The 20,925-nt window shown below is 43.0% G+C and overlaps 1 protein-coding gene across 1 annotated transcript in view; it reads left to right on the top strand.

The window, feature by feature from the left end:
* Window positions 1-20,925, top strand: part of LOC137623629 (uncharacterized) — a 68,707-nt gene that overhangs the window by 21,036 nt on the left and 26,746 nt on the right. The window contains exons 3-5 of the mRNA XM_068354460.1: window positions 4,159-4,310; window positions 11,099-11,283; window positions 16,097-16,225. Coding sequence (XP_068210561.1) covers window positions 4,159-4,310; window positions 11,099-11,283; window positions 16,097-16,225 — 466 coding nt within the window. The remainder of the gene's footprint in view (window positions 1-4,158; window positions 4,311-11,098; window positions 11,284-16,096; window positions 16,226-20,925) is intronic.

Genomic DNA, 20,925 nt, shown 5'->3' with positions numbered 1-20,925 from the left:
TGGCAACAGCAATGGGATAGTCAAGATGGCAATAAAATGCGAGAGATAACAAATGACATATCTCCTTGGAGGTATAATATGATGCCCCGAAAATGGGAGACGTCTCTTTGTCGTCTCCGTATTGGTCACACTCGGTTGACACATGAGTTTCTGCTGAAGGGCCAACACCAACCGTATTGTGACGACTGTTTAGTACCTCTAACAGTAAGGCATTTGTTGACCGAATGCCCCAATCATAACAACTTGCGGAATAGATATTTGTTTGAGGCTCGAGGTGAGGGTGGCAGGTTCATCCTCGCCAAGATTCTTGGAAATGATGTGTCCTACCATGCAAGTGGCATTTTTAGATTTCTTTCAGAAGCAGGTCTTCTGAAAAATATTTAACTTTTATGACATTCAACTTTTATGAATTTTAATTGAATACTCTTTTATTTTTTATTTGATTTATTTTTTATTTTTGTATACATAAGTTAAATGTTACCGGCGTCAATGACCTCAGATGTCAGGATGCCTGAAAACTTTAAATCAATCAATCAATCAATCCTCTTGGCCGCTCAGGTGCAGGCTTCCGCCTCCTCTGCTGTTTGGAGGGCTGGTCAACTCCGGTAGGTTCGGGTTCGACCTTCTTCAGCGCCGGGACAAGCTTCCGGATGCTTACCATGAGTGTGGGCTCATGGTATTTTGCTTGGAGCCTTCTCTTCCTCTGCCTCAACATCTGGAGTATCTGGCCATAATATTGAGTCAACGGCCTTACCACGTTGGAAACCCCGCTTCTCGTCCGTCCAGCGAGGTTAAGCAACGTCGGTACTTGGATGGGTGACCACCTGGTGACGCCAGATTCTGTTACCACATCCTCTGAGCCTTCCTTTCGGTTGACTGTGGCAAGACTGAGGAGAGTCGCAGTACTGTACCTGTTCTCAGTCAAGCAGAGCTTTCAGCCCTACCTTGGAACGTTTCCTAGTTCTCCTTTCCTCATTGACCCGTCTATAGTCCGAACGGTCGCCTCAGGATAAGTTCCATGTGGGGCGATCCAAGTTCCGGTGGCTTCAGGCAATGTTTAACCAGACTTCCTGGCCCCTATGGGACCAGCGGAACTATTAGACCTGCAATGGGTGTTGACCTATGGAGCCTCTTGATGGTAGTGTATATTCTCGTCCTTTCCCCACATTCTTGATGCTGTTCTCGGACTCGTCAAAGGAAAGGGGGGGGGGGGGCATGTTCCGATCCAGGCCTATGGTCAAGACCTGAAGGATACCTCTCCATCATTCAGGCAGGCTTAGGGACCTTAGTCTGGCCCCTCCACAGATCCTACAGCTCCTGCCGAGTCGCCCCGTGCGCGTTGACTTCATGATTCTGGCGTATTCTAACCAGCAGGGGACGCATTTTCACACCTTCACATCTTGCAGTAGAGATACCGGGATGATTGAGATTCTCTCAATACCACCATCGGCTCTCTCATTCCAGGCAGGGGAATGTTCTCTCAGACTATCCGAGCAGAGCCTCGTAGAGAGAGTGTACCTGGGGGTCTTTGACCTTGGGTAATCAGCAAGTACTGGTCTGGGGGACCTGATCGCGACAGCTTGGAACCTCAAGCTTCCGCTATTCTTCCCCCCAGTCTCAGACCCCGAGACTCTGGCAAGATGCATTCCGGTGATGGTGGGACAACTTCGACGCCTGTGTCTTCCCTCCTTTTTATCTGTGGAGAATGGGTCTCAACAAGACCAGGTTGTCTGTCAACCTTTCAATGGGAGAGCTCCACTGGGACTATGCGCAGAACGGTTTCTGGACCCTCTGCTTCCCCTGACGGAACTCCCGGGAGAGCTTCTCCCACGGCACAGACTACTCAAGCAACCACACTGCGACATCTCTCCCGAACCGGAGCGTCGATTCGGCTTCATGCCTGGAGACACTACGCCTCCTCCTCAAGAAGAGACAACCCGCTACAGTCGCGGTACGGAGGTCGCGTCATCTGCGATAGTCATCCACAGGGGTCTCCCAGGCAAAGTGAAGAGTCTAAGGTGGTTGGTGCCGTGGGAGATATACCTCTTCCCTTGAGGCCTCTTCTCCAGCAATAACGGTCTTATTGCCTTTCGGCGGGAGGAAACTCCTTTCCGCTCTCGGCAATGAAGCCTGTCGCTCAGCCTTTCCCTGACCTTCAAGCTTAAAGGAATAACTTTTTCCTGCCCGCTGGATCTATCCTCGCCCATGCGAAGCTACGATCGTCCCTGCCCTAGTCGGAGGAAGACCTCCAACTTGGAGCATGGCTCGGACTTTTAGTCCTTTAAGAGATCTTCTCAAGACCCTTTACGACAGGCCTCGGATTGTATTCCGCCTTGGGTCTCCTGCTCACTCTGGCCACGGCCAGTGTGTAAGCAATCTTCTTGGTCTCTTACGACTCCCCCCTTTCTAAGGAAGAGGGGAAGGCAACATTCAGGCTCGCTCCTGAGTTGTTGGCTAGACTCAGAATCTGGGGGTCCCGGCCCTTCGGTCCGATTCATTCAAGATTTCGAGTCTCCATTCTGTATCTGATGTCCCAAGACCTTCTCTTTCTTGCCAGTAAAGGAATCGAGAGGTTAGCGCTGGGAACAGCTGCAGTTTGTCCTCAGTTGCAGCCGATTTGGGAGCACAAGGAGGACATGGGGGAGAGTCACCAGTATACCTCTTCAGCCCGGACTCGAGGACATTCATCTCGACCTGTCTCCAGACCCTCCCACGTCACGTCGCCCTACAGCACGATGTTGGATACATCGCAACGTCCCTCGCCTTCGAGTAATACTACTCTGTGACGCAGGTGCTACAAGCAGGAGTCTCGATACGTTTTCTATCGCTCTGTATTGGCTACACAACAGCTGGTCTAACCTCAGGCTCCTTTTTGGACAGGTAGCAGAAGGTTGAGGGCATTGTTATCAGGTTTTAGTCTGCATGAACGAAAGAAGTATGTCTGGCCCTTACTTCTTTCTTCATCATCCCCTCTACGGGGAAGCAGCATCCTGGTCTCTGCATAGCTGACCTCGAACCTCTGCAGGTAAACCGTGCTTCCTTGTGTTCCGAGTATTGAGTCAATACTGTCGCGTCCCACATACCCTGACGAGGTGGTATTGGGAACATCCTAACCCAGAGTTCCTTCTGGAACTCCAGGTCAACTGCCTAGGACGGGTCACACTTCTTCCTTCACACACAAGCTTATGTAGGCCACATGGTTCCTTGCGGAGCAAGGAACTTGTGAGGTGCAGGGACTCCTTTTATCGAGTGCTACTCACTCGGATTCTGAGTTCCCGGGTAAAGCCAAAGCCAGTATGGCTGGGGACTTTCCACCCTACCTAAGGGGTAAGTCACCCTGTGTAAATAGCGTGGTTTGTATTTCGGTTACGGAACAAATGACAAATTCGAAGATAATTTGTATTTTTCCTAACCATACAAACCTTAGCTATTTACACACATTTGCCCGCCAGCCCTGTCCCCCAAGACAAGTCCTACCTCTAAGTGAAACGGGTAATACACCCTCGTTAAATTCTAATGGCTCGCCATTTCAGCTGCGCTAAAAGGTAAACCCTGTGTAAATAGCTAAGGTTTGTATGGTTAGGAAAAATACAAATTATCTTTGAATTTGTCATATTTAGGGTTGTGGTATCCTATTGGAAATGTCCCTGACTTGCACCCAGTTGGACTGGGATTTGAGATCCACTTGAGCTCGATAGTCTCTTTTTTAGTGTTTGTAACCTCGCTATCATTGTGAGCTAGGGATGGGTGCTGGGAATGAACAACTTCAATTAATTGTGCAGTTTTCAAAGAGTCAAGTAATATATCCCCAAAAAGTTCCTGATTCTCGAGTGCCCAATGTTATGTTGAGTGGTTTGGGGTTCAAAGGGTTAAGTACTTCAGGCCTTTACACACTGAATTTATACTTGATATAGAAAATGTCTGAATACAGTATTTGTTTCAAATTATCTTGCACTTTGATGTAAGAAATACAAAATCCAAAGTTAATATACAATTGTTTCTCGGGGCTTTGTCATTAGGTGGCATCTGTGGAATATCAGAAATTTGCTGTCTTTTCTAATAAGGTTATATGCTATATACCTTTTCTCTTCACAAGATGAAAGATTTTTATAAAATTATCAAAGTAGTGATAATTAAACTTGAATATTTTTTTTTCAGTCCGTGGGAAAGTAAACATGGGTCTCTCTTAGGCGTACGCCTTATTATTCTTACATTGGAACCGGATGTTGATAGTCATTTTCATTTAGAAGTTCGGCAGGCAGCACTGAAAATGCTCACTGATCTAGAAGTTCGCGTGAGACAGGCAGCAGGTATGTCAAATGCTATTGTATTACTCTATAACTGTAGATCAGTTTTTGATACTGATAATACAGGGATCACAGATTGGAATTACAGTATATGGGTATTATTGGTATTCATCTTTTCAACATATAAGACATTATACCTAATGATGGCAGGCAAGGGCTTTTGAAAGACTAATACATTCTTTGAATTTGAGTTTGTTCCGTAACTAGAATACAAACCACGCTATTTATTGGGGGATTATACTTTTGGCGAAGCTAAAATGACAAGCCATTAAAATTTAGCGAGGGTTAACTACCCACACCGCTAGTTAGCGGGGGTAGGGGGGGTAGCTTGCTACCACTCCTGTTCACACACCTGTGATTTAGTCACTTTACTTTTGGCTCGGATGGAGAGCGGTTGTATCCTCTCTCCCTCCTCGCCTATTCTGGACTGCCATTAGTTTTTGTCTTTTAACTTACTTTTTCTAATACATGTATATATATGAAAACATTCTTAATGTTTATGTATATATAATTATATGTGTATAGAAATGTTACAAGTTTCCTTTTCAGTGTTTGTGCTGTGTGTGTGATACATATATGACAACGACACTTGCATAGATTAGCAAGGCCAGCACAGTTCCACTTCTTTGGGAATGACCTCTCCCTCTCTGGTCCATCAGTCTTCCCGTCGGCATATAACCGTTAACTCGGCCGCTGTAAGGGAATCGTCATTGCCTGGACCTTCTTCATTCAACTATTGTCTTCGCCTTTTCCTACAGGAAACATGGATTTCTGAGCGAAGGGAATTGACTACGGTCTTTCTCTTCTTGAGGTCATGCACTACTGTATTGGGGAAGCTCCTTTTCCGTGCGCGGGTTAGGTTGCTCTTCCGATTGTTTGTCTCAATTATTTTTAGTGAAATTATAATTGTGATTTTAACTTTTCAGCTTTTCTCTGTGAGGAACACTTCCCTTCGGATGATCAGTGGTTCTCACTATTAGTGAATATTCTTAGCTGATTTAAATAATTGTAATTCTGTTTTTATTACAGTTACTCTGCTCCCCCCCTTCTCCCATGGATGTCGACTGGGGAAGGAAGGGCGCAATACTTATTTCTATGTTGTTCCCTCTGGGTTCCTCTTCGGAGTTCCTCCCTAGGGATTTTCTGTTAAATAATTAATTTTAAGTATGTAACTTCCCTGGTAGTTACATATATATAGCTTACATCCTGCGTTTCGACGCGCGCACGGCAGAAATTCAAATTTCGCGGCAATCGCCACCATGACAGTAGGTGGTCATACCTGAGCGGCATCTCTCATAGGTAACCGGAACCATTCCCAACATTCCTCAGAAATTCCCTGCTGTTGATCGAGTCAACACCTAGGAAATTTGTTTCGCTGATATTACTTTTTCTACAATTTGGTGAAGTACCTTTTGTTGGATTATTGTTAATGGCTTTCACTGCTTGTTTTTGGATATTCTTTTGACTTTTCACTACAGTTTAGAGAGACTTTGTTGGATTTTTGACCTGGACTTTTATCTTATTACAAAATGGCTGACTATAATAAGAAGGTGTGTTAGAGGATGCAAGACTCGTATGCCTAAGGCTTCTATTGATCCTCACTCTATATGTAATGGTTGCAGAGGTCAGGTTTGTACTTTTAGTAACAGATGTGTTTAATGTCAGTCTTTGTCTGATAAAGAGTGGAATGAGTTTGATCGTTATGTTAAGCGACTAGAGAAGGATAGGCTCATAAGAGCTAGATCTACCAGCGTTGTTTCAAATAGTCTGATAGTCATATTCCTTCTAATGTACATCATGATAATATTCCTATTCCTGATCCTAAGGCAGTAGTCCCAGGTCCCGCTATGGTGTCGGAGGTAAGTGAACTTTCTTTAAAGGATTTGATGGCTGGTATTTCAGCCTTAGGTGCACAGGTTCTTTCCCTGACTTCGAAAAAAGAAGTTATGTGGGTTGCAGTGCGTGGCTTGCAAAGCAAGCTTGTGAATAGTGAAAGTGAAGTGGAGGGTGCGTCCGTTCGTGTCCGTCATAATCCCAGCCCGGGAGCTCTTCCATGCTCCCCAACCCCTGGGAGAAGGAATGTCGAAAGGCGAAAGGATATGTCAGACCTTGATCAGCAAACGGACGTCCCCTCGAGCGATCCTGTTGACGTTTCCCAGGACGCTCTCCCTCGCTGCAGGAAAGGCGAGGTTAGAAAGTGTTCGTCCTCGTCGGATGACGCAAAACTGCGACGTGGTTGGCGTCAACCGCTTCTCTCTAGGCCGCTCAAGAGACGTATGTCTCCTGCTAAACCATCCTGTAGTAACTGGAGCTCACCGGAAGATTTTCTTTCGGTAGAAGACGACGTGCCAGCGCCAAAACAGTTGCGTAAGGTACTTAGTTCTTCGGAGGAAGAGGTTGCTCATTTTACGTCTGTGCACGCTTCTCCCCCTCCCCAAGATTGGGAGATGTCGCAATGACTTTCCCCTGGTGGTCACCCGATTACAGTTGACGCTCCCTTGCAGTGATCCTTATACAGTTCAGCTAGCGATAAGAATCGTGACGCTCCTTCGCAGCAGTCTGGACGCGCGCAGGACGCGCCACAAGTGTCAGATTTGTCCGAGTTGAAGAGGTCAATTATGTCTCTGTTTGATACATACAGTTCACGAACAGACGTATATCGTAAAGAACCAAAGGACATCAACAGACTGAGGAAAGGATCTGCCGCTAACCTTGGCGTTATCGGACAGCGATTCATTCCTGCGCTCAGCAACGCTCCCTCGCAGAGATCGGGACGCGTTTCAGGAAGCGACAAGGTTCTGGACGCTCCCTCGCGGCATGCTGGACGCATGCATTACGCTGAAAGCTTACACTTACAGCAACCTGGATGCATGCAGCAAGATAGACATATGCTTGCATGATGTTCCATCACAGCTTGAGGAGGTTTTTCTGGAAGACGATAATCGACAAGAAGAGGCGGTTTTGTCTCCCTCCCATTCGACTCAGGGGATCGATATTCTCTTAAGCCGAAGTTTTAGAAGAGGAATCCCAGGATACAATGCAGGCAGCTGACCTTAAAGTTACTGACGGTCCTAACAACACTGTATCCAGAGGACTTTGCTCAGCCCATGCCTCAGCGTCTACCCTCTCAGTTTTTGAAGGGCAGACCCCGTAAACCATCCTCCTTCAAGAAAATGGTTCTGGCTAGATCGGTTAAGAGAGCTTTCACAACTCTCAATCAATGGACGTCCAAGAGAAAGGATCTAGGAAAAGCCGCCTTTTCCTTTCCACCTACTAGACTGGCCTCTAGATCTAGTGTGTGGTATGAGACTGGGGAAGTTTTCAGTTTGGGAGTTCCTGCTTCCTCCCAGGGAGACATCTCCAGACTTGTCGACGCCTCACGCAGGTCAGCCATGAGCAAGTCGAAGGTTATGTGGTCCACTTCTGAAATGGACCATATGCTGAAGGGCGTCTTGAGGACGATAGAAGTCTTCAGCCTTATGGACTGGAGTCCCGGGGCTCTCGCAGAGGCCACTGACCCCAAGAACCAGGCTCAGATGCATCTGATTGCCTGTCTTGATAAGGCCGTGAGGGATGGCTCCATCGAACTCTCTGCCCTTTTCACGGCATGAGTTCTTAAAAAGAGGGCTATGTTATGTTCCTTCTTATCTTCAGGTTTGACCCTTGCTCAGAGATCTGAACTTTTATTTGCTCCTTTGGGTATTCATCTTTTCCCTCCTGACTTAGTGAAAGACTTGTCGGCAGCTCTGGCACAACAGGCTACGCAAGAGCTTATCTCTAGGACTGCTAAGAAAGTCCTCCCTGCCAGCTTTTTAGCAAGGGAGCAAAAGGAAGCTCCTCCCACTCACCAGCCCTTTCGTGGGAGAGCCCCTTCAAGGAGAACGCAGAGAATTGCTGGTGGAGGTCAAGCTCGCAGATTCCCAAGACAGCAACCCAAATCAAGGAAGTGAGACATGCAATCTCCAGACACTAGTGGGAGCCAGGCTATCCCACTTTTGGCGAGAGTGGAATCAAAGGGGGGCGGACGTCTGGACAATCGATGTCCTCAAGGAGGGATACATGATCCCCTTCCTGAGAATGCCTCCCATGTCGTCGAAACCCTTAGAGTTCACAACAACCTACTCAGGGAACAAGACAGCAGCTCTTCAAGAACAAGTCAATCTTATGCTGTCGAAATCAGCCATAGAAGTGGTAGAGGACACCTCCTCGGAGGGGTTTTACAACAGACTTTTCCTAGTCCCGAAGAACTTTGGGGGATGGAGACCTGTTCTGGACGTCAATCCTTTGAGCAAGTTCGTCAGCAAAGTAAAATTTGCCATGCTAACTTCTGCGTCAGTCCTTGCAAGCACCAGACAGGGAGACTGGATGGTGTCATTGGATCTGCAGGACGCGTATTTCCACATCCCGATACACCCGAACCACTGAAAGTTTCTAAGTTTCGTGTTCCTCAAAACCACGTATCAGTTCAAAGCACTCTGTTTTGAACTGAGCACGGCTCCCTACGTTTTTACCCGAGTGGTTGCCAACATGGCTCGCTGGCTTCACCTAAAGGGAGTAAGGATTTCTTTGTACCTGGACGACTGGCTACTCAGAGCAGAATCACAAGAGAAGTGTCTGGAGGCTCTTCAAATTACAATGTCATTAACAAAGCAGTTAGGTCTGAAGGTGAATCTGGCCAAATCTCAACTAACCCTCACAGAATATCATTTATCTGGGGATGAGAATTCACTCAGCGGTTTTTCGGGCTTTCCCAGTCCTGAAACGTATTCTAGATTGCCTAGTAAAGGTGCGACATTTCCTAGACGTACGGTCCTGCTCGGTGAGAGAATGGATGAGTTTTCTGGGCACCCTCTCATCAATCGAACAGTTCGTTTCCCTGGGAAGGCTTCATTTATGGCCTCTACAATTTCATCTGGCAAAGTTTTGGACGAGAGGTGAAAGTCTAGAAAAGTGGATGCCGATACCTCTGGGGATCAGGAATTACTTGAGTTGGTGGGACGATGCCAACAAACTCCAGGAAGGCCTCGAACTGTATCAGAGGAACCCCGACCTAGTGTTGAACTCCGATGCCAGCACTCGGGAAGGCCGAGATATCGGGACTGTGGGTAGAGACTCAGAGGAAATGGCACATCAATGTCAAGGAACTAGTGGCCATTCACCTAGCCCTCATTCACTTTCAGAAGGAAGTCCAAGGAAGATTGGTTCAGATCAACGCAGACAACACCACTGCGTTGGCTTACATAAAAAAACAGGGAGGCACTCGTTCGGATTCACTTTACGAGGCTGCAAGAGACCTACTACTGTGGGCGAAAGCGAGGGACATAACCCTGATAACTCGCTTCATAGAAGGGGAAAAGAACATCAGGGCGGATCTTCTCAGCAGGGGAAGGCAAGTTCTAACTACAGAGTGGACCCTACATCACGAGGTGTGCACCAACCTTTGGTTGTTGTGGGGTCAACCCTCGATAGACCTCTTCGCCACTCAAATGACAAAGAGGTTGCCAATATATTGCTCTCCAGTCCCAGACCAGGAAGCAGCCGCAGTGGACGCTTTTCTCTTGAACTAGGAGGGTCTAAATATGTACGCTTTTCTACCATTCAAGATCCTGGACAGAGTCCTGAAAAACCTCTTCAGATTCTTGGTTGTCTTTTATTTACACTTATGTTCAGTTTTGACAAGGTATCTATGTAAAGACAACTGTTTTTGCCTTTTATCTCAAATGGCATGAAAATGTCTGTAAAAATCACATGTGTGTGGTGTATTGGCCTGAATGATTTTGTGTTGTCTTGTTGATACTTGTCCACAAAATATGCATTTGGGCCAAAATTATTCTCGCAGGTTGATACATTGGTCGTAAATCAATTTGAATTGCAATGTTCGTGTACCAATGTTCTTGCTTTCAAAGTTACTCTTAAACAGAAGTGATATGGTATACAGTATGCCATTTGTGTACATGTTATATCTGAAGTGACACTCCTCAAAACATATAGAAGCTTAATGACCAAGCTTCCCCAGTCAAGGATATGAAATCATAGTTTCACCTTCTGGTCAGATTTTGATTCTAAAGTTTTTAAGGTAATATCTTCTTATAGGGAAATGCCCTGCTAAATTGAGTTTCTCTCTTAGTTTAAGTTTTTATTCTTATTCTTATATTCTTGTTACTTTAATGATTTATTGCTAATGACTGGCCTTGTCCTTATGCTATGTAATTGTTAGTAATATATATCTTTTCTTGTATGTATACTGTACTTATATGTTTTATTTTTAGATTTAAAATTTTGCCTGGATGCAATGAAAAATTTCAGAAATTCTTTCAAGTTTATTATGACTTTTTGTATTTTTTATTCAGTATAGTAAATGAATGGATCATGAAAATCACATTGTGAGAATTATGATTGATACAATTCAGACCTGAAATATGTAAATCACTTTCCTATAATGATGAGAATTTTTCTCTATTATATAGTTGATATAAGTCAGACCAAAAATATGGAAGTCACTTTCCAATAGTGAAGAGAATTTTTTCCATCAAACTTGAAATATGTGAGTCACTTTCCTATAGTGAAAAGAATATTTTCCCTTACATCTTAAATATGTGAGTCACTTCCTATAGTGAAGAGATTTTTTCCATTACACCTTAAATGTGAGTCACTTTCCTATAGTGAAGGGAATTTTTTTCCATTACACTTTCGATATGTGTGATTTTCTATAGTGAAAAGAATTTTTTCCATTCTCCTTACATATGTATCACTTTCTTATAGTGAAGATGATTTTTCTCCTTGCATTCCAGGGGAAGTTCTAGGCGCACTGTGTCAACAAGATGGTGGGGTTACATACGCTTCCTGTCGTTCAGAAGTTTTAGAATTGGTGAGAAGCAATCTCGAACGACAGGTGACAGATGATGAAGCGTCAAGAAGTGAACACGAAAGCACAAGACACTTGATGGAAAAATTATCTGCTGGATCAAGAGAAAGGGTAAGAATGTCTTCCTTATTTTTTCATCAAATAAGTCATACCTTAGAAATAACAGAATTGAATTAAACAGCTAAGGATAAGGTTTTGAAAGGGTCAGAAATAGAAGAAATTTTTGAAGGTGGAATATGATAATTTTATCATGAAAGGACACTTGTAAAAGGAAGTACTTAAAGTGAAGATAGTGTTCTAGATAAAAAGCAAAAACTAGCTAGCTGATTGATTAAATGTGTCCTCACAATGTACAAACCACATTGTTTACATATATGCTTTATTGCATAAAAAACATAATCATTTGAGTAATTTGGTCATGAGTTATCTTCTCTGGTAGATCACCCTTACCACTCTTTACTTGCATTCTCACATTTGTCTGCCAGCTGGCTCAGCTATAGAAGATGCAGCCCCGCAAATGGCATCTTTAACTAATAATAGCTATATCTTCTTCACTTAATGTCTTTCAAAACAAAACTAGTATAATCTGGAATTTTTCTTATTGCTAGAATGAATTACAGTATGTGATTAGAGCACAGGTTATCTGTCTTTTATTCACATTCAACATTCATAACTGTTAAGGAGAAGCAGGGATTTTGTGATCATGATTTTCTGACTTTTGAAATATTTCCAACTTTTTTCTCTTACTCTACTACAAATCAGATGAAGCTTTTTGTCTGATAAAGCATATTAATGTTTACCTAATCTTCCTATTAAGAAGAGAATGTGCAATATTTAGTATAATTGACCTAACCATTTTAATTTTATTGGATTTGTTCCTAATAGATGTTTACTCCTGCTGAGTAATATAATAATACCCTGACCTACTTATGGTGAGTAATATGTCATTATTTGGTTCCAGGAAATGTGACGAAAGTCAATTTTCGATGTAAGTCCTCTGTATGGTAAATGACTAAGTAGTTGAAACCTACTTCATTTAAAAAGACCAGATACAATGTTAATGCAATGTAAGTTGGCTTACTATTTTAATTTTTTCTGGGAGCGAGCTTGCGATGTTGCTCTTTGACTCGCTTTCACCTTCACTTTTTGCTGGCCTTTTTAAAAGGAACCTATCTAGGGATGTTTGCTTTTGTCTCCCCTTCAAAATGTTACGAAAATGACGTACACTAGTGTTGTCACAAAAGGCTAACGCACGACCACATGCCAACTTGTCCGGGTGCCTCTTTTCCATAAAATCAGAAAACTCCTCCCACTCCGCTAACATGTCTCTGATTTCCTTCGTAGAAAGGCAGTCCTCCTCTTCCACCTCCTCCTTGCTGCTGATCTCCTGCAACACCTCTTAATGTTGCATCTCTTGGAGCTCGATCAATTCCTGTGTCGTGAGCTCTTCCTGATGCTCCTCGACAAGGTCGTTCACGTCTGCCTCATCTACTTCCAGCCCCATGTACTTTCCAAGAGACACGATTTCATTATTATTATTATTATTATTATTATTATTATTATTATTATTATTACTATCCAAGCTACAACCCTAATTGGAAAAGCAAGATGCTATAAGCCCAGGGGCTCCAATAGGGAAAAATAGCCCAGTGAGGAAAGGAAATAAGGAAACAAATTAACAATAAATCATTCTAAAAAAAGTAATGTCAAAAGAGATATATCATATATAAACTATTAACAACGTCAACAACAAATATGTCATATATAAACTATAAAAAGACTCATGTCCGCCTGGTCAACAAAAAAGCATTTGCTCCAACTTTGAACTTTTGAAGTTCTACTGATTCAACAACCCGATTAGGAAGATCATTCCACAACTTGGTAACAGCTGGAATAAAACTTCTAGAGTACTGCGTAGTATTGAGTCTTATGATGGAGAAGGCCTGGCTATTAGAATTAACTGCCTGCCTAGTATTACGAACAGGATAGAATTGTCCAGGGAGATCTGAATGTAAAGGATGGTCAGAGTTATGAAAAATCTTATGCAGCATGCATAATGAACTAATTGATCGACGGTGCCAGAGATTAATATCTAGATCAGGAATAAGAAATTTAATAGACCGTAAGTTTCTGTCCAACAAATTAAGATGAGAATCAGCAGCTGAAGACCAGACAGGAGAACAATACTCAAAACAAGGTAGAATAAAAGAATTAAAACACTTCTTCAGAATAGATTGATCACCGAATATCTTGAAAGACTTTCTCAATAAGCCAATTTTTTGTGCAATTGAAGAAGACACAGACCTTATATGTTTCTCAAAAGTAAATTTGCTGTCAAGAATCACGCCTAAAATTTTGAAAGAGTCATACAAATTTAAAGAAACATTATCAATACTGAGATCCGGATGTTGAGGAGCCACCGTCCTTGACCTACTTACAATCATACTTTGAGTTTTGTTAGGATTCAACTTCATACCCCATAATTTGCACCATGCACTAATTTTAGCTAAATCTCTATTAAGGGATTCACCAACCCCAGATCTACATTCAGGGGATGGAATTGATGCAAAGAGAGTAGCATCATCTGCATATGCAACAAGCTTATTTTCTAGGCCAAACCACATGTCATGTGTATATAGTATGAAAAGTAATGGGCCAAGAACACTACCCTGTGGAACACCGGATATCACATTCCTATACTCACTATGGTGCCCATCAACAACAACTCTTTGAGATCTACTACTTAAAAAATCAATAATAATGCTAAGAAACGACCCACCCACTCCCAACTGTTTCAGTTTGAAAACAAGGGCCTCATGATTAACACGGTCAAAGGCAGCACTAAAATCAAGGCCAATCATACGAACTTCCCGACCACAATCAAGGGATTTCTGTACTGCATCGGAGATAGTAAGAAGGGCATCACATGCTCCAAGGCCTTTCCGAAAACCAAATTGCAAACTAGGGAATAGATGATTACCTTCAGCAAACCTATTAAGACGTTTTGCCAGAAGACGTTCAAAAACTTTAGATAATATGGGAGTTATGGAAATTGGGCGGTAATCAGTGGGACTTGAGCTACCACAAACACATTTACATAGAGGAGTAACATTACCAATTCTCCAACAAGTGCTAAAATAGGTTCGGGTTCATCAGGGTTTGGCGTATCGAACCCTTCAAAGTCCCTCTCAGTGACGGAAGCTGGCCACAATTTCTTCCATCCTAAATTAAGAGTTCTTCGTGTGACACCCTGCTATGCATCGTCAATAATTTTTAAGCAATGGATGATAATGAAATGTTCCCTATAAAATTCACGAAGGGTGAGATTGGTGTTGTCTGTGACATTGAAGCATTTCTTGAACAAATGCTTTGTGTACAGTTTTTTAAAGTTGGAAATTACTTGTTGGTCCATGGGCTGGAGGAATGGCGTGGTGTTGGGTGGGAGATATAGGACCTTGATTAACCTATACTCATCAAGAATGTCCTCTTCAAAACCAGGAGGGTGACCAGGGGCATTGTCAAGGACCAAGAGACATTTCATTGGCAGGCTTTTCTCGGCCAAAAATTTTCTGACCGCTGGACCAAAGCACAGATTAACCCATTCTGTGAGGAAATTCTGCGTAACCCAAGCCTTAGCATTAGCGCACCAAATCACTTGCAGTTAGCACATGGGTTTACTGAGTGGTACACCAGCAGTGGCTTGACCTTACAGTCACCGCTGGCATTGGCACACAAGGCTAGAGTTAACCGGTCCTTCATGGGTTTATGGCCCGTTAGTCTCTTCTCCTCTACCATGATGAATGTCCTCTTGGGCATCTTCCAGAAAAGGCAAGTTTCATCACAGCTGAACACTTGTTGGGGGATGTATCCTTGTTCTGAGGCGAATGTTTTGACGTAGTCCGCCGCGGCTTTCGAATCGGAACTTGCTGCTTCCCCATGCCTCACAACCGAGTGTATCTAGGTCTCTGCTTGTTTTGTGAAGATTTGATATTTCATACTATAGTTTTGTATTTTTTTTCTCTTAGTTGTTCCTTTTAAAAAGAAAATAAATATTTTTTCTTGTTTTTATGAAGACAGAATTTCATTCCAGAACCTTTCACCAATGTGTCCCCTTCTCAGCCACTTTTTTTTCTTAGTAGTATTTTTTTTTAATCTTCCTAAGTTATTTACTGTATCATAGTTTTTTTTTTCCCACACTGTATCCTGTTGTCAGATTTAAATAAATTATAATGTTTTCCTTTCACCTAATGTTCTGTTATTTTACTTATATGCAGCAAGTTCAAGGCAGGATAAATAAAAGGAGGAAGTAAGGTTCTAGCTGGGACCCCTTGCCCAGTATAAATCAAGGGGTGGTGCCCAGTGCTCCGTTCTCTTGACCTGTTACCTAGATGTTTAGGTATTCCACCGTTGTATATTGTTTTTGTGTAGTGAACGTTGGGTTGTGGTCGGCATTCGGACACTAGGCAGTTTGGGTGCTACCTCTGGCCACCGTCCGCAAACCACTACAACGCTTCCAAATCAGGATGGAGAGGTCATTCAGAAGATGCAAATGTAAAGTTCTTGTGTAAAAGATGGTCATAAAGTGATTTTACCATAGAAATACCGTAATAATAATGAATGCTGTTAAGTTACACTTTTTGCCTCAGTCACCATGTAAGTCCAAGGTTTAAGGTCAAATTGGGAGCCAAGTGGCCTGTCGTATGGATGGGGCTTGCTCGCCACCCTCCAGACAACTACTACCTCCTCATTGTAGATTTTAATAGCCGAGTTCCACCCAAACTGGAATCATATTCCTAAGAAAGGACTCAGGTTTGTGTAGTTAGAAAAATACAAATTACTTCTATTTTTTTATTTTGAAGCACAGATATTTCAAGCGGTGGTGATGTATTCTCCTATTTTTAAAGCTTTTTTCTTTTCTTTACAGAGGGATAGTGGTGATGCAGCTCAGATTTTTCATGATACTGCAGGGTGGCGCAACTTGGAGACAAATATGAAATGTTTAGAAAATATGATTTATGGCAGTGGTTGCAAGTTTCTCCCTTACATTGATCAGGTAGGAAGTAAACATTAGATGTTAGAGCAGTATCTTCAAACTGTGGTTTCAGGTCTTATCTCTTATGTAGTTTATAATAGTAAAACTTTTCAGTGTAAACAAATTTACTTACAGCATTATGTGTGTTCCTACATGAATACAAATCTTTCTTCTTTAATAGAAGTATGAAAGCTGGAATTTATCTGATAAAATTTATGAGGTGGTGATATTTACAGCCAGGTGGAAGTGTTATGTCTGCCCACCTGACAAGCCACTGAGCAGCCAGATAGATTTCACCTAAAAAGAAGTATGGATGTACTTTCTGTGTCTTCAATACCTGACTGTTTTAATTTGTTCTGCTTCCTCCTCTCTCATGTGATGTCAATGTGACTGTGATGGATGTCCCACGTGCAGACAATGTTAAGCCCGGCTATAACTGCTGAAAGTTTAAGAGTAGAGAGTATATGGACCCCCATCTCTTGTGCCCTTGTGCAGACGGCATGACTGTTCATAGTCATCCCTGTTACGAGTGCAAGTTGTGGCTTCCTTTGCAGTGGTCTGAGCTTTGTTGGAGGAGGAAGAAGACTGACTATCTTGTGGTGACATGGATTAGGTCATGCTCCTCCTCTAAGTACTGGTAGAACTGCCATTCGCCTGCTAATGGCATCGTAAAAGTTGTGAGGAAAGTCCTTTTGCACCCTGCTTATATGGAAGAGATGGAGAAAGACATGAGATTGAAGCTGTGCTGGGCTAGAAGCTGATACTAGGACACACGCTTTAGAATGAGTGAGGGCAAGGTCTTCTTCCATTAAGAATTTCAAATGACATACAAAATATCATGCGACATGTCCATCGTATGGCCGAGTCTTAGGCTCGTGAGTAGTGTAGCGATCATATCGTATATGATCCTCGATGAAGGGAAAAGGAAGGAATGCTTGACAGACCTCAGGACTCTAGCAACATTCCCATGGGGGTCGAGTTCCTTGGTGGGGGGGGAGATCTTTTGATGCTACTTCAGAGCCTTAGGCTGGTCCTGCAAAGGGGAAAAAGTCCGAGCTTTTGAGTCTGAAATCTAGCTAAAGACTGAGTGATAGCTTTTTAATGCAGAGAAGCTCCACTCAAGCAAAGTATCCCTTTTTACGATGCCACTAGCAGACGAAGGGTAGTACTATTGGTATTTAAAGGAAGAGCATCAGCAAATCCGAATGCCATCCGTTGTGTGGCAATTTGGAACACACAAGATAATTTGAAACCAAATTTGTCTATAGACAGTTGAGTAATCAGTAGACCAGATAAGTGGATGGAAAGGCTAAGGTATTTAAAGGAACTGCTGCGTTGGAAGGTGACCCAAATACCACTGATGTCCCTGGAACTGAAGAGCAGCTTATAGGGAGATATTTTAGAATTTGAGTTCTGGATCAATTATGAATCAAATTGATCCATCGAAGGCAATAACCAAAGTTTAAGAAGCCTTTCCGTCACACATTAAAGTGAGGAGTCACTGATCCTACTCTGTACCCCTGGTGATTGAGTGAGTCTGGTGAAGAGTCATTGATGCTACTCCATGCCTCCTGTGATTGAGCATGTTCTTGCATGCCTAGATGCATACCTGCTTGGCCAATTACAAAGGTACTGTGAAATAGTACCCCTTTGCTTGTAGACATGAGTTGCAAAGGTGGAATTGTTGTTCTTCAACATTACTGGATGACATTAGACCTCATTGGGGAGATAGCAAAAAACATTGCTTAGACTTCCAGTAGGCTGAAAAGCAGGTCTTTAACTTCCATGAACCACTTCCCCAATGTGTTCATGTACACCAAGTGTGCCCCACTATCCTCAGATTCGTCTGAGAATGGCAGAATCCCTAGGGGTGGGGTTCAAGGGGAACTCCCCTGGAGAGAAAATAATCAATTAACCATCAAGCCTGATCTTCCCACGTTTCCTATTCCACTGAAATCATATGGTAGGGAAATTGCTGGCTGGTTACCTGTGGTGCCTCCTAAAATTCTTGAGCAATTGCTGATGTGGAAGGCTGTGTAGAATGATTTCTCCATGACAAGAGAATTTTCAGAGGACCTTGCTAACGTCCAGCCACAAGTTCTTGGTCGTGCTGGAATGACTGCACTACTTCCCTCCATTTGCTGAAACGAATAAGTTATCAGTATAATTTGGTCCCGTATTTCTTCCTGGCCGTGTGGGTTATTCATTGAACACAATTCTCATATCGTGGAAAAAGGAGGTCAGCTGTGTCGGTACTGGAGTATTCCCTCTTGGAGACTGATGGGACAAGATGATTGTCAAGAAAACCCAAGAGTGACTTGGTCGAGTTGGTACCAAAAAGGCAAAAGGCAAGCTGAAGCTCTGGTTTTGAACTGAAAACCAAAGCCTAGAGGACTAGGAAATAATTTTGACAAACCTAGGAATGGGTAGTATCTAGATTTACATATTCTTCAGGTACAGTGAGTGCAAGAAATCTTCATGGTGGCCAACTATATGGTACTTGCCCTCTTCATTTTAAACGACAAGGTAGATCAACAGGCCCTAGTCTAATTCACTGGAAGAGTTAATTGTAAAGACTTACAGAACCATCTTTAAGATTTTGAGTGCATTTCTCTGTCCTGTTCCTTTGGGATCCAAAGGTCCACTAGTAATATGGCTGCTGTGTCAGAAATGTCCGTATCTTCTGCCTGTTTAGGGAATGTCCTCTTCCAAGTTGAAGCAAAGTATGTGACCTCATCAAACCAAAGGTGGAACAAGAAGCTGCTAAAGAAGGCTGACTTGGAAGTGACTTCCATGTCAGAAGACATGTCTCTGTTTGGTTGGAAAGGATCTTCCCTGAATATTTTGTGAGCACTATGTACATCTTGATGCTTGTATGAGAGCTGAGATTGCACCTGAGAAATCACTTGTTCCAATTCCTATTGCAAGAATGAGTTGAAAGACCTTGCAGCCTAGGAAACTCTTAAGCTTGGGAGGATCCCATGTCCTGGACCGGTTTCCGAGTGTAGGAAACTCTAGGCGAACGAGCAGTTTCAGTGAATCAGATCTCTTTGAAGATTTGTGGTCTGCTAGCACTTAGAAGGAACAGGTGATAGGTGCACCTGTTCCCTGGTAACTCAAAAGTAATGATTAAATCTAAAAATAGAGTGTAAATTCTGATTGCTGCTACTTATTATGTGGTTCCAGATTGTGAGGAACAAGTGCAAAAAGACTTGTCTTGCTTGTAGAGAACATAATTGGAATGTTCCTGTGTAGATGAAACACAAAAGGAAAGAACGTGAAGAAGTCTTGGCACTTGTGATGGTACGATCTCATAACCCGAAAGTCACTGAAGAACAGACATGAGGTGTCTAGTCCCATGAGTCCAACGAGCACATACTATACCTGAACCGCGTGCTGAAACGAAAACATATTCTCGGGGAAGGGATTGTTCCAGATATATAAGCAGTAGCCTTACGTACGAGACGAGAATGTACTAGGATAATCCTCCAAAGTATACAAGTTTTCAGTATGCACCAAAACTCCCATGCATACACTGGGAGAGATTGATCAGGGGTATTTTTTTCTCTCAGCTGGGCGAGAGGAGAAGACCAAAAACTTAGTGAGTAATCATACCAAGACTGCTCAAGCTGTGATGGAGAGTTTGGACACTAAAGGTAATCTGGAACAAAATGCGTGGACCTTTGCATGTAGAGGGCCTATGCATGAGTATTGTTCTCATAAAGCATATGTGCATTATGACTGTGCTTGTGGCTGATCGTGTTTAGTAAGCTTGTGCGTGTGGACAGTTGTTAGCGTAGACGATTGTATTCATCAAGCTCATGTGTGCGGACTATCGTTGGTGGAGACAATCTTGCTCCTGGGATAGTGTTCGTGAAGCTCGTGCACATAGAAGTTCATGCATGTAACCATTGTTTTTCTGGATAATATTGGGTGTTCGCAATTAACCATCTACCAAGGCACTTCCCCCAATTTTGGGGGATAGCCGACATAAAAAAAAGAACAAAAGGGACTTTTCTTCTCTTAGTTCCTCCCAGCCTGACGAGGGATTCAGCCGAGATTTGTTGGTACTGCTAGGGTACCATAGCCCACCTTCCCCTGTTATCCACCACAAATGAAGCTTCATATGCCAAATCCCCTACTGCTGCTACCTCAGCGGTCACCAAGGCGACTGTAGGAGTCAGCAGATCCTATCGGAACTGCGTCACAATCACTTGCCTTTCATTCCTATTTCTAGCATGCTCTCTTGCCTCTCTCACATCTATCCTATCACCTAGAGCTTTCTTCACTCCATCCATCCACCCAAACCTTGGCTTTCTTCTTCTACTTCTCCCATCAACTCTTGGATTTATCACCTCTTCAGCAGACAGTCATTTTCCATTCTCTCTACATGGCCAAATCACCTTAACACATTTATATACACTAGCTGGTAATTCCTTTTTAACACCTGTCCTCACTATCCCTACTTCGTTCCCAGCACTTTACATCTTTCATTCACTCACTGATGTACATGTACTTTCACTCTACCATTTGCAGCAACAACAGACCCCAAGTACTTAAACTCATCTACTTCCTCAAGTAACTCTATTCAGTATGATATTCAACCTAGCACCACCCTCCCTTCTCATGCATCTCATAACCTTACTTATATCCACATTAACTCTCAACTACTTTCTCTTACACACCCTCCCAAACACTGTCTCTAACCTACCTTGCTTCTC

Source organism: Palaemon carinicauda, chromosome 30, assembly GCF_036898095.1.
Source record: "Palaemon carinicauda isolate YSFRI2023 chromosome 30, ASM3689809v2, whole genome shotgun sequence".
NCBI classification, from domain to species: Eukaryota; Metazoa; Arthropoda; class Malacostraca; order Decapoda; family Palaemonidae; genus Palaemon; species Palaemon carinicauda.
This window is presented reverse-complemented; position numbering and strand designations above follow the sequence as displayed.